This window comes from Cydia strobilella, chromosome 3 (assembly GCF_947568885.1).
Source record: "Cydia strobilella chromosome 3, ilCydStro3.1, whole genome shotgun sequence".
NCBI classification, from domain to species: Eukaryota; Metazoa; Arthropoda; class Insecta; order Lepidoptera; family Tortricidae; genus Cydia; species Cydia strobilella.
Genome location: NC_086043.1, coordinates 9,402,954 through 9,417,718, shown reverse-complemented (window position 1 = coordinate 9,417,718; position 14,765 = coordinate 9,402,954). Strand labels below are relative to the sequence as shown.

The 14,765-nt window shown below is 36.0% G+C and overlaps 1 protein-coding gene across 2 annotated transcripts in view; it reads left to right on the top strand.

The window, feature by feature from the left end:
* The window catches only part of LOC134755758 (uncharacterized), a 61,679-nt gene extending 59,449 nt beyond the window's left edge, over nucleotides 1-2,230 (top strand). For both annotated transcript variants that reach the window (XM_063692333.1, XM_063692332.1), the window contains exon 7: nucleotides 48-2,230. In XM_063692333.1, coding sequence (XP_063548403.1) covers nucleotides 48-96 — 49 coding nt within the window. In that variant the 3' untranslated portion in view covers nucleotides 97-2,230. The remainder of the gene's footprint in view (nucleotides 1-47) is intronic.
* Nucleotides 2,231-14,765: the final 12,535 nt, after the last annotated feature.

Below are 14,765 nucleotides of genomic sequence, written 5' to 3'. Positions count from 1 at the left end.
TGTAGGTAATTAATTATAATAATATTATTTACCTACATTTTTTCCAGAACTACCAAAGCGAAGTCATGTACAGATCTTCTCAATGACGAAGAATGAATAATCACTACCATCGTTATGCTGCTGTAAATATTACTAGATTGTTATGTTAATATTAAGAGTCAAATCTCAAAATAATCAGTTAAACAATTATAAATTAATATATAAGTATATATTTATCAAGTAAAATAAAAACGCATTAAGGGTCCCCGGCGAGCTCGGTTCTCCATACAAACGTAGTTCCGCTCTCATTTTAAAACGACTAGCTAGATTGCTCTGAAACTTTGTACTTACAGTATGATAAGGTATATCTATGTCTGTAATTAGTGTATGTAGCTTCAGATACCATAGTTATAAAAATACAGCGAATTTAAGTTTTTTATACAAAAACTTGTTTTTGATCGATTTCGTGTGTTTTATAAACTAGAGCTATAGAAACTAATTACAGACCTAGATAGATATACCTCATTTCATTGTATGTGCAAAGTTTCATTACAATCCAACACGTCGTTTTAAAATGAGAGCGGAACTACGTTTGTATGGGAAGGTGCAATTCGGCCGAGCTTGACGGGGACTCTTAAGTATGAATGTATCAAAATATTGACATTTTATTGAAATAGAAGTATTGTTGTTTTATATTTCTACACCGCGCATGCATTTTCTATGATAATCAGAATGTTTTGAGATAGCATTATGTATGTATACTGTATGTGCCATTTATTGAACTAAGTACGTAGGTCATAACACCCATGTCACACCTAGTACCTATTTATACTTTCTAAAGGGCTTAGAACTAGGGCTTCTTTTTTCTAAATCACAATTTAAACAGATTTTACTTTTATTGTAGTAACAAAACCTATATATTGGACTTTTCTGAGGCCCTTCTTCGGGATTAGTCGAAAACATTTTGCTCCTGCATCGGAGATAGAATGTAAGTTAAACTAGATGTTTATTACAATGTTTCGAAAGCTTCAATTTCATTGTACGGACCTAAAAAGGTTTAGGACTGAGTTCTAATACGTGCGCTGAAAAACACTAGCTTTTCTTAAAATTATGTACCTACCTTATTTTATACTTATTCAAAAGTTCACTCAAGTCTTGAGGTGGTTTACCCCTTTTTCAATTCAAAGTACCTATTACGTTAAGTATTAAAACAATATATATGTACTTACTTGTAAAACATACCATATGTGTACACTTGTAGCTCTTCCAGGTTCAAAACTTTACATGAAAAGTTATTTCTAAAGAGGCATGCCATGTTTTTTAAAATCGCAAAAAGTTTGACTGTGCGGGCTGCGTCGACCCATAAAAACTCGAACTTGTTTTCATATTTGCACACAAACTTACCACTTTAGACTTTTTGATGGTTACATTGAAAACTCGTTTGACTTTTTTCGATGGTCGCGTGTTTCGTAACAGCAATGTTTATGGCGGTCCTGTAATTCTGTGTTTTAATGGTTTTGATAAACTTGATCTCCTTTTCATTATATCCTTAGGATGGTCGCTGACACATGTATTGTCTTGTTCTACAAGGAGGCTACGTTTTATTTTCTTTTTTTACGATACAAGGGATAGGTACTTCAATTGCATTCTTCGGGGAGCTTTTTTAAAAACATCTGCTATAAAACTATTAAAACAGCCAGGATTAGATCTTCTATCTATACTTACCGCTTTTTAAATTTCTTGAATACATCTTAACTTTTGGGATGAGGACTTTCCTTAATTCTACAATCATAGAAGGTACGATTTTTTTCCCAATCCGGAGAAGTTGTCGGTTTAGAAAATCAATCAAGGTGGATAGACTTTATATGGAAATTCCATGTAAAGTACTTAATCCGTTTTGATTGAGTTGCTCTAAGACACTTCTGAAGCGTAATAGTTTTCTTTTCGGACATGCGTTTCCAAAAATAATAATATGTAATTGTTATTTGTAGCCTCGCTGTTTGTATGTAAAAATAAATCTCGGCATTACGTTGTCTTGACTATTATAGAATTAAATAATTGTTAGTGATGTCATTTTTAGAATTTATAATTATGTGCAATAAGACTTGATAATTGGCAGTACTGTGCACTATTCAATTGTTCTGTATGTAATGTAAGCCTATATTCGTGATCGGCCTGAGTAGACTAAGCTTCTAACAGCAAAGAACATGTAAGTCCCTAGCAACCTATTAAGTACCATTGGCTAGCCCATTTTATGTACCTATGGCAAAAACGTCCCAGTGTTTGGCACTCCAATTTCAATAATAGGGATGTCGAAAAATGTTTTACACGATTCACGAAATAAAGCACTAGATAATTATAAAAACGTAACCCGCAGTTATTTTTGTCACAATGGGAAAGAACTATAGAATAGATAATTTGACTGTAACGTCACCTATTCTGTTTTCACATACATACATACAGTGATTAACCGTTCTGGGAAATTGATTTGACTGATCAGTCAAATAGGTACCGTATTAATTACCTACCAGCATGTTTGGATTGGAGATGGATTTCAATGAAGATTGAAGGTGCCAACTATAGGTAGTGTCGAGTACTTTAAAAGTTTTATTAAGTACCTAGGTATGTGTTGAGTTAGAAAATTTAATTTTAAGAACATTTTAATTTTGTACTACCTATGTATCTAATGAATTACATACACGCTTGGGAATTTAGTCTAATTTAGCTGATCACCTTATATAGTGGACGGATGATATTATTATTATTATGACAATCAATTAAATGTTTTATTAAAATTATGATAAACTATTTTTCTTTTGAACTAACTAGATAACCTACACCATTGACCAACCAACTAGACTTATGCGAACTAACCAGAGAAAAATAAAATCTTTAATTTTGTTTATTGGACTGTTCCCACACTGCAGTCATAAAATGTTACCATAATATTTAACAAACTCTCTTTAACATAACATAATAACGACGATTAAGTCCTACTTGTTATATCACTTATACCATGTTGTAGGTACTTAACTCACATTTAAATTTTTGAGGACTCCTTACCTACCTACAAAATCAGTGCAATGTGATAATTGAATTATTCATTGCCATACCTTTTGGCCTATACTCGTGTAGATGGCGACACCTTTTTATATTTAACAAACGTATATCAGTGAAAGAACAAGGATGAAAGTCAAATGGCGTTCTAAAAGTTTTAATCCTGTGTCGAAAGATGGCAGTAAATTTACTGTGACTACAAAATTTACTTTGACGATACGCCTCTATCCCAAAATATCTTTGGTACAAGGTGTACAAGAAATATAAGTTGACAAGAAATAAGTTTGATAATCGTCGCACTTTTCACGGATGAGTTTGCTGACTAGCGCCATCTAACAGTATTTATGAAGAACTGGGACGCCTATGATGAAGCGCGTCATCTAGCAGAATTTATTGAAACTAGTTTGAATTCGCGCATTTATAATTAAAACAAACAAAATAGCTCAGTCCGATGTGTACCGGTTTCTTAGCTATTTGGACAGATGGCGCTTTTATCAAAATTCATTATAGTGACTGCATATTTATAGATGGCCCTTTATTAAATGTAGGTAATTAATTATGTCAAAGAGAATATATAGGATAGAGGGGTGCTCTCATAGTAAAGTTTGTAGTCATAGTATATTTACTGCCATCTATCGACAAAACTAAATATATGGATGAATGATTTTTTTATTTGTATTTATTATTTTTATATGATTCTGACCTATGTTTTTTCCCCGTTATGTGTTAGAATTGTTAAATAACAAACGAAACTGTCAACTGAGAATAGGCCAAAGGTTGGTATTGGTGGTAGGGCCATCTGTGCGAGAATCAAATTTTCTTGATTTCCGAGGCACGTTTTTTCCTTAGACTGTTATACCTACCGGAGTTACATAGGTCTTTGATTATGTTAAATTCAAATGGTAGACAGATAGAGTATGTCGATTATATTCATTTTAGTGTATCTTGTTTTAATATTAGGCTGAATAAACCATTTATTTACCCATAAATGAAACTTTCATCACCGAAATTGATAACTTCACATAGTTTTGGCCCTTTACTTACGCTTTCCCAGTGCTTATTTAACTTTCCACGGTTGCACAACCGATGGACAAACAACAGTCTGTTTATCTGCTGCGAGCGTATCTCAAGAATACCAATAATAATTTTATTATGTGCCTAAAGTAGTTCGGATAGCTGAAAATGTTCCTAAATGTTTGTGTAATGATTAGGAAAGTATTTACCATCAGGTTACAACCAAAACTCCTGCAACAAAATTATTGATGAAAAATCAACTTTGTTTAGCTACAAGGAATTTCGAATATTAATGGAAAACGTCGAAATGCTAATTTTCAAATACGAGCGATAGAAATTTGGAATCTAGTGGTATTGACCACTCGTTTCATTCCTATTACTTACTTACTGCTAACGCAGAAGTCTTGTCTGGTTGCTCTTGGCATAGGCCTCTCCCATATTCCTCCACGAGTCCCTGTCCAGAGCCTGTCTTTTTCACAAGGCCCCAGCCACCTGCCTGAACTCTTCTTCCCATCTCATTTTTGTCTTCCATTATTCCTTTTTTCGTCTCTTGGGTAAGTTGGGTACCATGTTGTGATGCCTTTTGGTCCTGTTTCTCTTTTGTCTCGGAGCATGTGGCCAGTCCACTTCCATTTTAGTTTTTTCATAGTGTGGTTTACGTCGATTATTTTTGTTCTCTTTCTAATGTCCTCCAGATCTCTAAGTTTCCATACTATTTGACATTCATATGTAAGGCAGGGAAGGATACAAGTGTTAAATACTTTGGACTTAATATTTGTTGGTATTTTATTAGTAGAATCAAAGAGGATATAATAAGATAGAGCGGTACTTAGATTTTGTAACCACTGTAAATTCACTGCTATCTATCGACATACTTTAAAACTAAAAATGAAGATTTATAAAAATACGTCCAAATGTATTTAAATATGGATAAATGTTTCTTTTATTTGCAATAATTATTTTTATATGATTTTGACCCATGTTCTTCAACGGATATGCGTTAAAATTATAAATAACAAACGAAACCGTCAACGCCCTCTATACGAGAGTAGGCCAAAACTAGTGGCGCCATCTGATCGAGAATAAAATTTTCGTGATTTTCGAGGCACGTTTTTTCCTTAGACTGTATCCATCTATTACGGAGTTATATGTATCTTTGGTAGAATTGAAATACCTAGTAGTGGAGATATTATTAAAGGGAAAACACGAAATCGAGCGATCGAAATTTAAAAATTGGCCCCCAGGCTCTGAAAGAGTGGTAGTAATTAGTGAGTTTTGGCTGTCACCTGACTTTGTGAGCTGTAGAACTCGCAAACCCCTATTGGCGCCATTTTACAAAAATGTACAAAAAACCGAAATTACAAAAGAAATCTGCAAGTAAACAATGGCGGGGCGTCCATAGATCGCGATTCCCATTGGTTTGTCTGAGAATATTGTTGATGCGCCGCCACCGAGCATACGCATTATGTCCAAACAGAATACTCCTGTTTTACTTACTTTCAAAAACAATCTTAATATTATTATGAACCCTTAATGGCGTGTCATGTTATAATCCAAGGCAGTGAGGTGAGGAATCCGTGATAATTTTTCACATCATTCCATCACCCGATGCCTATCATATATCCATCGACGTGAGAAACTTTCGCTTCTATTTGTATTGAAAACAATGGAATAAACCTGCATGGAAGTGAGATAGAAACGTCAATTATTGCACAAATTGAAGGGACGGAAGCAAGACGGAAGCGAAGCGATCAAGTCACGTGAGCCACAATGTTGTTTGTTTCATCAAGATTACCCTTCTTGAGAGGCGCAATTTCACATATTTTTGACGGTTTGTGAGCGTGACGTAACTTTCTTTGGCTTAGTCGCCATAATCATGAAATCAAATTTAGGGTCTGTTGCACCGAATCGTCTGGCACTTTTATTAGGTACATACGGGCATTTTCATAGATCTCTGCTGCGTGACGTTGATCAATCTGTTGGCTGTGGTGCAACTGGCCCCTAGTCTGTGTCATAAATTTTTATTAATGAAAAAAACGCGGCATTTTGCTTAGTAACCTAAAAAAAATAACTAAACTTAGTCTGGGTCTGGTATACCTAAACATACCTTAGGTCGATTATTCCTCTCAAATAGGTGCTCAAAATTTTGTTTTTCTACAAATAGGTTTCACTTTATAAATTAATCAGCCTCTAGATAAATAGGTAGGTACTCTATGTTCTACCTAATTTACACGGAGATACTGAGTTTAGAATAATTTTGAAAACTAGCAATAAAAGAATATTTTTTAAACGAAAATTAATCGTTTTATCCGTTTGGCCCGGCAGCCCGCAGCCGCAGCTGCGTCGGCGCTTTCTGAAAACTCCTATTAATTTTCTCTGATGCTTTGGCCGTTTATATATTTTACGGTTTTATTGTATGTCTTTCATGTGATATACAATAAATTATACATATATGCACTACAGTCAATTAAATATCATCAATTCATCATCTTCCTCGCGTTGTCTTGGCATTTTGCCACTGCTGGGGGCCTGGGGTCCGCTTGACAACTAATCCCAGGAATTGGCTTGGGCACTAGTTTTTACGAAAGCAACTGCCATCTGATCTTCCAACCCACAGGGTAAACTAGACCTTATTGGGATTACTCCGGTTTCCTCACGATGTTTCCCTTCACCAAAAAGCGACTGGTAAATATCAAATGATATTATTTCGTAAGCATAAGTTCCGAAAAACTCATTGGTACAAGCCGGGCTTTGCACCCGCGACCGCCGACCTTTATTTTGTTAAATTGAGTGAATTATTTTTAATCTCTGAAACTTATATACTTTTTTGGGACAAATTGGGATTTTTGTATTTATTCCGCTCAGGCTCTTCTAAAAATCTGTCAAAAATATCGATAACAAATAAAAAAATCCCATTCAAATGTGAAATATCTGCCACAACTTTATTGGTATGCTTTGCCCTTGTATGATGTATTTTCCTTTGTACAATAAATAAACAAGTGGATGTGTGCATGTGCACAGGCAAGACCCGTACTTTACCTGAAAACAATAAATGTATCTAATATAAGCGTCTTTTATCTAAAGTAAGGTTAGACACCGGAATAATTGTATGGAAATAGCTGACTTGAGATTTACAAAATAAAGTGTACTATACTACCGATTTTCAAATCAATTAATTTCAGAGCAATTTTGGGTTCAAGAGTAGGTATATTAAGTGATTCTAATTTATAATCATATCTTCATGCTTACATCTATCTCTTCAAAATCTACCTCCTTAATGTTTGTAAACATGCAATCTATGACAGGATGGCTACCCAACGGATTCTGCATCTGCAATCTGTGTTTCATCGTAAAACTTGTACAGCGCTTATGGCTTAAACCTAGCATAAGTTAAAGATAATGTTCGCAAGCACACATGTCATGTCAACAGTATCTTGTTTCTTGGAAGCATCTCTTCTCGGCTTACACCATCAGCAGCTTACCTATTCCAAGCGCCCCACGCAGGAGATAAGCCGTAGGTACCTGTGTAACAGTAACTATCCGATTACCCATAGCTGTTACCAGAGATAGAGTAATAAATATAATATAGTCCGTATCGTATCCGGCAACGGCGACTGATAATACGAATTCACATTTATAGTCTTTGGACTAAACCACAGTCCGTATAGGACTGAAAAGGTTTTTTTGCGTTACGCTGTATCAAAGTCCTCGTCATTGTTATAGCTAGATGGCGCCACTTGAACGTAGGGTTGGTACAACGTCTGGCCGATGCTTAGTAAGGTAAGTAAACAAATACATATATACAATACTGCTACTATAAAACTAATCTTAAAATCGAAAAAATTATTTGGATTGATCGATTAGCCGAAACGTACGAAACAGTCATTCTTTGCGTTGTCGAGTCACTTATTTTACTTCCCATGAAAGAAGAGTGCACGCAGCGGAAATGAGAATTTTAAGATGGATCGGATTAAGAATGAGTACCTATATAAGGGGAAGTTTGAAAGTAGCACCGGTAACGGGGAAGACGAGGAGTAGTAAGTTAGCGTGGTATGGACATGTAATGAGGAGGGATGAATGCCATATAGGTAAAAGAATGGTAGACGCAAAAAAACGATGGATGGATTGTGTGAAAGAGGATATGAGAAAGAAAGGAGTGTGCTGAGGTGACGAAAGATAGAAGGGAATGGAAGAGAAAAACATGTTGTGCCAACCCCACGTGGGATAAGGGCAGGAAGAAGAAGACTATTTACTTGTCTCTGCTGTTAAGGTTCTCGAGACCCATTTATGCTGGTTTACAAAAGTGAAAGAAAAGCTTGCAGACATTCTGTAGGCGATGGAATACATGGCCAGGCTACGCTAATGTCTCCTGTTATCGGTACGACGGAACTGTTTGCCTGATAAGCTTAAATGAATTAGTGTCAACGACACGTATTACGGCTACGGAACCTTTTTATACCTGACACATGGTAATGATGCGCCGTAATGTAGTCGCTAGCTACTGTGGCGCTCTAATAAAGATGAAAACAGTTTTTAGACACTTGATTTAAATAGCGTACCCCACTTAGGGGGACTATCAGGTTTGTCTTACACTAATCTAGATCTAATTCGAATTCGATTTTATTGTCGTACCGCAGAACGTAAATAGCTAATTTGAATTCCGGAGCCCTTTAAGTATATTACAGCCTTATACAGTGTTAATACCCATAATATAAATACAGTCGAAGGCAAAAATATCTACACAGACATATGGCTCTAAAATATGTGAACACGACTTTATTCTCTAAGGTGTAAGAGCATACCTGCACATATTTTTGAAACTTTGGGAATGTATATATATTTATGCCCTTGACTGTACATATTTAACATATTTTGATCCCATAGCAGGCCTAACAGCCATAATGCCTACAGATTTTTTTTTCAAACCAAGACTTCCATAATAAACAACCTAGTATTATTTCCCCAGAGTCCGTGCCAGAAGTCCATACTGTGCTGTTTTTTTACACATAAAACATTACTATTCTGCCTTCTAGTAAAAATATAATTAAGCGACAGTTAATGTAGCCCGATTATAATTTATTTTCTTTAACAATAGCCTGCCGTAAATTATTTAATTAGGAAACCTTCGATTAAAACTACACCAAAATTATACCAACTTTGATGTAGGGTCTTTGATGTAGGGGTAGGGTTTGGGGTAGGGGGGTCTTTAATTAAATTTAATTAGATTTGGTGGAAATTTTGAACAGCTTAATCACAAAACCAAGGGAACTGATTAATTGATTTTCATATTTCAATCGCCACAATTTTTTTTTTAAATTGTCATAAACCAACATCAAAGTAAAAAGTTTGACACGGTGAACACTTTTTGTCAAACTTTGATAAAATGTTGTTACTTGTAGGTAATATGAAAATATCTTGATTTGTTTATACTAACTATTTGCTTTAATATAAGTTCATGTTATTTCTAGAAAAAAAGCAGGTTTAGAGTCCACTAGTCCAGTCATAAAAGTTGTAGTATTACAAGTAATCCAAGCAATATTTCTCCCTGCCTTACGCGGCAAAAGAGACAAAGCAGTCCGTTGTTGAGACATGATTGACATGAACCGAGTGCGCAGACTAACTTAAACTGCTCTAGCAACGCCAGTAACTGACGTTTCTTGCGCACAATGCGCACGCTAGGATCCCAAGTATCCCAACCCGTAAACCAGTTAATTTACTGTCGTATTTTATAATTTCTCATTTTCGAAAGTACAATGAAGCTGTTAATCACACAGGTTTACCGGAAACAGGCGACCATATTATGTAAAATTTAAAACTTACATATAAGTACTTATGGATTTTGAAATTCCATCTGACTTATGTATTTGTTTTCTACTTTAGGTAGTATAAGTATTTAAGTAATTCTAGTTCATAAGAAAACACACAACACACGTAAGGCTTAACCGCTCCCGAAGTAGTTTTGGCCGGTGTCAAATTCTGGGTATTTGTTTTACCAACGTTTTTAACCTATAGAACCTGTGCATGATTTATTTTTACATATACATAAGTAACTTTATTAGATTGAGAAAAAAAATAGGTACGCAAGTTCAGTGAAAGGTTTAATAATATTAACGGTTAGAAGGTTGAAAAAGAATTTACTGGAATGTGAAAATCTCGATATTTATTTCTGAAAGCCCAGATCTTCCCGGAGAAAATTTATTAAGGCTGTAAGTCCACAAGTTGGTTGGAGTAAATCTTCACTCAGGTCAAAGCTGTTCAGAATGCTTATCGCCGCACAGGTAGACCAGTAGACGTGAACTGCCATAAGGAATATTTCCATAATATCTCTAGCCCAGAAACTTACAAGAATTATAATCTGAAGGCACTTCGTAGAAATATATCTTCAAGGGATAAGCAGTATGATAGTACTCTCCAATTAGGTACACATTACGGATATAGAGGCATCTGTACATTGGTTGACCTGAAAACTGTCCCTCCCGGTTCACGGGGGCCCAGGCGACCCACAGAGCGAGTTCAATTTTCCGGCAAACCGACTTCACGTCCTCAATGATTCGGAGAGGCCCTTTCACCCTCATCATTCACAATAATCCGAGAGCCCTTATGGACGAAGCGTATACTAAATTTTGTGTAAACCAACTTTGTTTGCTTCTGGTGTAATAACGGAAATAAAATACTTATGCATAATTCATAATGTTGTAATGTTTTCTAACATAACAATACGAGCATAAGTACATTATTGTATAACAATTTGCACTTCAGTTTACAATGAATGATTGTCAGTTTGTCTGAACGTTCTGCCGCAGATTTTGATGTCACCCAAATTTGTGTTATCGTAAGCGCGTTAGAGGAAGCGTTGTTTCGTAATACAATATGGGCAACAAACAATGCACAATCTTGGGGGTACTATTACGTAAGCGTTCTTTTGCGATCACACATTAAAAACGACATTTTTAAGTCACCCTACGGTTTCGTCATGCTCATGCGTGAAGGCGGTGCGTCGTGCGACGTGGGTTGTGGGCGTTGCGGCGGCGCATCCTTCTGGTACAAAAACAATTGTTATTAGAACAACAATTGCTTAGCGATATTATAATAACGTGCTCTACTCAATTAATGCTAATCCGTTATACTTACCTACTCACCTAATTTTGTTACAGGCAATTAATTAATTAAATCGCGGATTAGCAAAGCGTATTATTGTATTATTATATTTAATTTATTAAGACAACTATACGCTTTGAAATAATAATATTATAGATTTCCGCAGAGTAATGCCTGGTTTAATACATCGTTTAGTCGTTGTATAACTACACACCGTTACCTAAATACTATTTCTACTTTTCTACTCAATTACTGATTAGATATGATATGATTGTAACACTGCTGCTTGCGCGCTATCTATTCAGGTGGATCAAAATTTCGTTCGTAACAGTAATTGATCAGTGATCACTTTTGCAGAACATGAAGGGAAGGAAACGGTTTTCAAAGTAGGAATGCTTACGTCAGGACTTTGCATACCTCAGTGTACTACACATTTCGCGAAGCAAAGGTTACACCACACGAGGCGTAAATAGGTACGCAACGTATGATTTACAAACACGCATGAATGCCGCCAAATTCAGGCTCCACTAATCACGAACTATTCGATAACAATTACGATGAAACAAGGCGTTGGCGTTCTTTTTGCAAATCGACTATAAACTTTAAACGTTTTGCGTTTAACAGCACTTAGGCAGTTCAATATTCTGGTTCTATTATCATGCATGCTCACAATCGTAATTTACAATTCATCGCAGGTTTAATCACAAGTTTAAAATGTTGCCTATTTTTCAAGGGTAAAGACAAAACAATTTAGTAATAATACCATACGCTTTAGAGTTTAAAATTACGTTTTCTAGTAGTCCTTAAAAATTACTCGTTCTCTTTCCTTTATTGATACTCTTCTTCTTCTACTGCTTCTGCGATTAGGTACACAACAAGTGCACAGTTCTAAATAATAAATGGAGAATGGCCTTCTAGTGTGGTGCACTACATATCATTAAAAATTTCGTTGTAACGAACAGGATATTACTTAAGTAACAGCCGCATATCGAGACAACTAAAAGCGAAGGAAGTTTAGAATCGACCTCCACATTGTGTCGCAAGGCTCTATTCGTCGCCGCATTGTGGCGACACAATGGCAAGCAGGTCGAGCACGGAACCCGTTAATGGGCCATGAAGACGACTCTGCAACCTGCCAACTTCACAATGCGTACACTATGCCGCAGTTAGGGGCGTACAATAGGCTAGTTTCCTGTAAAGCTCGATTATTTTACATATAATTTCAATTTCAATTTATTTAAAACAAAATGCAATTTTACAGTACTAGCCTAAGTCATTACATTTCTATATCTAGGTTCGATTATAAATAATAATAATAATAAAATAAGATAAACAATAATAATAAATTTATGGACTGAGTACATAAAGATCATGTCAAAGATACATTAAATCATTCAATAATTAGGTCAGTGACTCGCATATTTTTAAACAATCCCTCTCAATAACCTTCCAGCCGTCCGCAAACAGATCGCAGGAGTGTTGCACAGCACCGAGCTTATTGAGCGTGTTCATCGCTCGGCAAACGGGCGAGTTGCGCCGCGAGACCGTGCGGGCGGGAGGGACCGCGAAGAGACGCACCCGGTTAGCACGAAACCGCGAACGCTTGTCCGGGACAAATAGTCGACATGCCTCGCCAACTAACTCCGGGCAATCCAGGCGACCACGCAGGATACGAAGCACGGTGTGACTGGCCAGAAGCCTATTACACAGTAAAAAGCTTACTTATCAATATAAAACTTACATTTTTAGCCTTGAAGCAAAGTTCGTTTTCGTCGGTCTTTTCCATCGCCGGTTTTCTTCATAATTTTATCAAATAGTCTAACAATAATAACTTGTAACACTGCTTTCACGGCCTACGTTTTATCACATATAACTGAGGTTAAATAAATTACTAATTCACTTAGTAAAAACACAAAATACAAGCAGAAATCCGCTTGAGAAAATAGAAAATATATTGACATTACGATTGTTTATTGACATTGAGGGTGACGTAAGTGACGTAACGTTCCAAAATCGTTATGAAATATAAAGTCCAAAAGGTGCGATAGAAATAAGACGTTGCCATAATTGAATTTTAAGTTTATTTATGTTTTAATACAATATGTTAAAAATAAACATGAAATATTTCAAAACGGGCATCATTTTGAAATAACAAGCTAAATAAGAAATCATCTAAAAATGGGAAATTGTCAGCACAATGGAGTTTGACAGATTTTAGAACATACCGTTTTCGTTGTCATGTGTGCGTGAAAATCGTCTTCGTTAGCATTATGGGATTTGGAGCTGTAATATGTTTGACATAAAGCTTAGTAATCAAGGCGGGATTATAGGCATGTGTTCGTGAGAAACTTTTGGTAGATAGTTTTACTTGTGTGAGTAAAAGTCACCTTCGTGAGCATTAATGGATTTGGAGCTTTAATATGTTTGACTTAAAGTTTAGTAAGCAAGACAGGAGTAACTTTTTGTCGCCGCTTTTACAGTACCACACAAATGCAATTCCAAGATCGCACCTGCAGAAATGCCTACGTAGGTTATTTTGGTAGCATTAATAGATTATGATTCTTAATATGTACTACAGATGATTTAACAAACAAAGTAGGATTTAAGACTATTCCCTTTTGGAGTGTGTCGCTAGTTTTACGGTTTTATGGTTTAATAATTGCTTTCTCGAATTATGAAGAATATGGTCTTTAATATGATGGGCGTAAGACATAGTAAACAAACCGGGGATTAAATCCTTATCTTAGTAATTAAATTTGTAAGATTTATTACCATATTATTAGAATATGTCGCCATTATGTCGCTATTATGTCGCCGTTATGTCGCCAGTAATTAGGGTATAAATAGCTAGAGCGGGGCAGGGGGGATTCATTAATTTTCTATCCATCAAACTAGCAGTGTCTCTGGCTTCGCGCGTGCATTACTTTCGTAAGTGAAATTACTCTGTCACTCTGTCCATTTGTATAGCCTAGCTTAGAGCTATCTAAGCGAAGTTAAACTTGGGACATTGGATCTGTGTTTGATTGTACAAAGATAAACCTATCTCTGTGGAATTAAGCCTGGACTGATGGAGGATCTTTACTTACCTGTTTGATTTATTTTATTGTGAAGTGAGGTTTCCTACGCTGTGTTGTTCTTAGTGCCGTAAAGCTATGCACAGATAGTAAATATCGTGCATATCAGGTACTTAGAATGGTGTCTTGGTTTGATTTTACGGAAAGCCATTTTCGTAACGTTAAGCCTGGATAACAGTGAAGGAATTTCATTTCTCTGTTCGGTTTATTTGTCCAGTTTAGTTACGTAAAAGTGAACTTAATTATTTTAGTGTTTTGTTATGTAGTGCTTTTACTATTTTATAAGCCAGATCATTGTTTGGACAGACTGTTTGTCCAGCCAAACATCCAGTTCCCTTGCGGTGTTAAGAAGTGGATGCTTGGAAGTCTTTGTTCCAAGATTTGAGGCTCTTGGCATCTCGGTTATATTTACCTAAGAGATGAACTACCTCCCAGGTATCAGGGTCCAGCTGTCCGATGAATGTAAGGGCATCACGTGCGTGCCATTCCGAGTAATCGGAGCTTATTGCAGTCGGCAGTACCTGATCCCCGGTCTTCTATTAA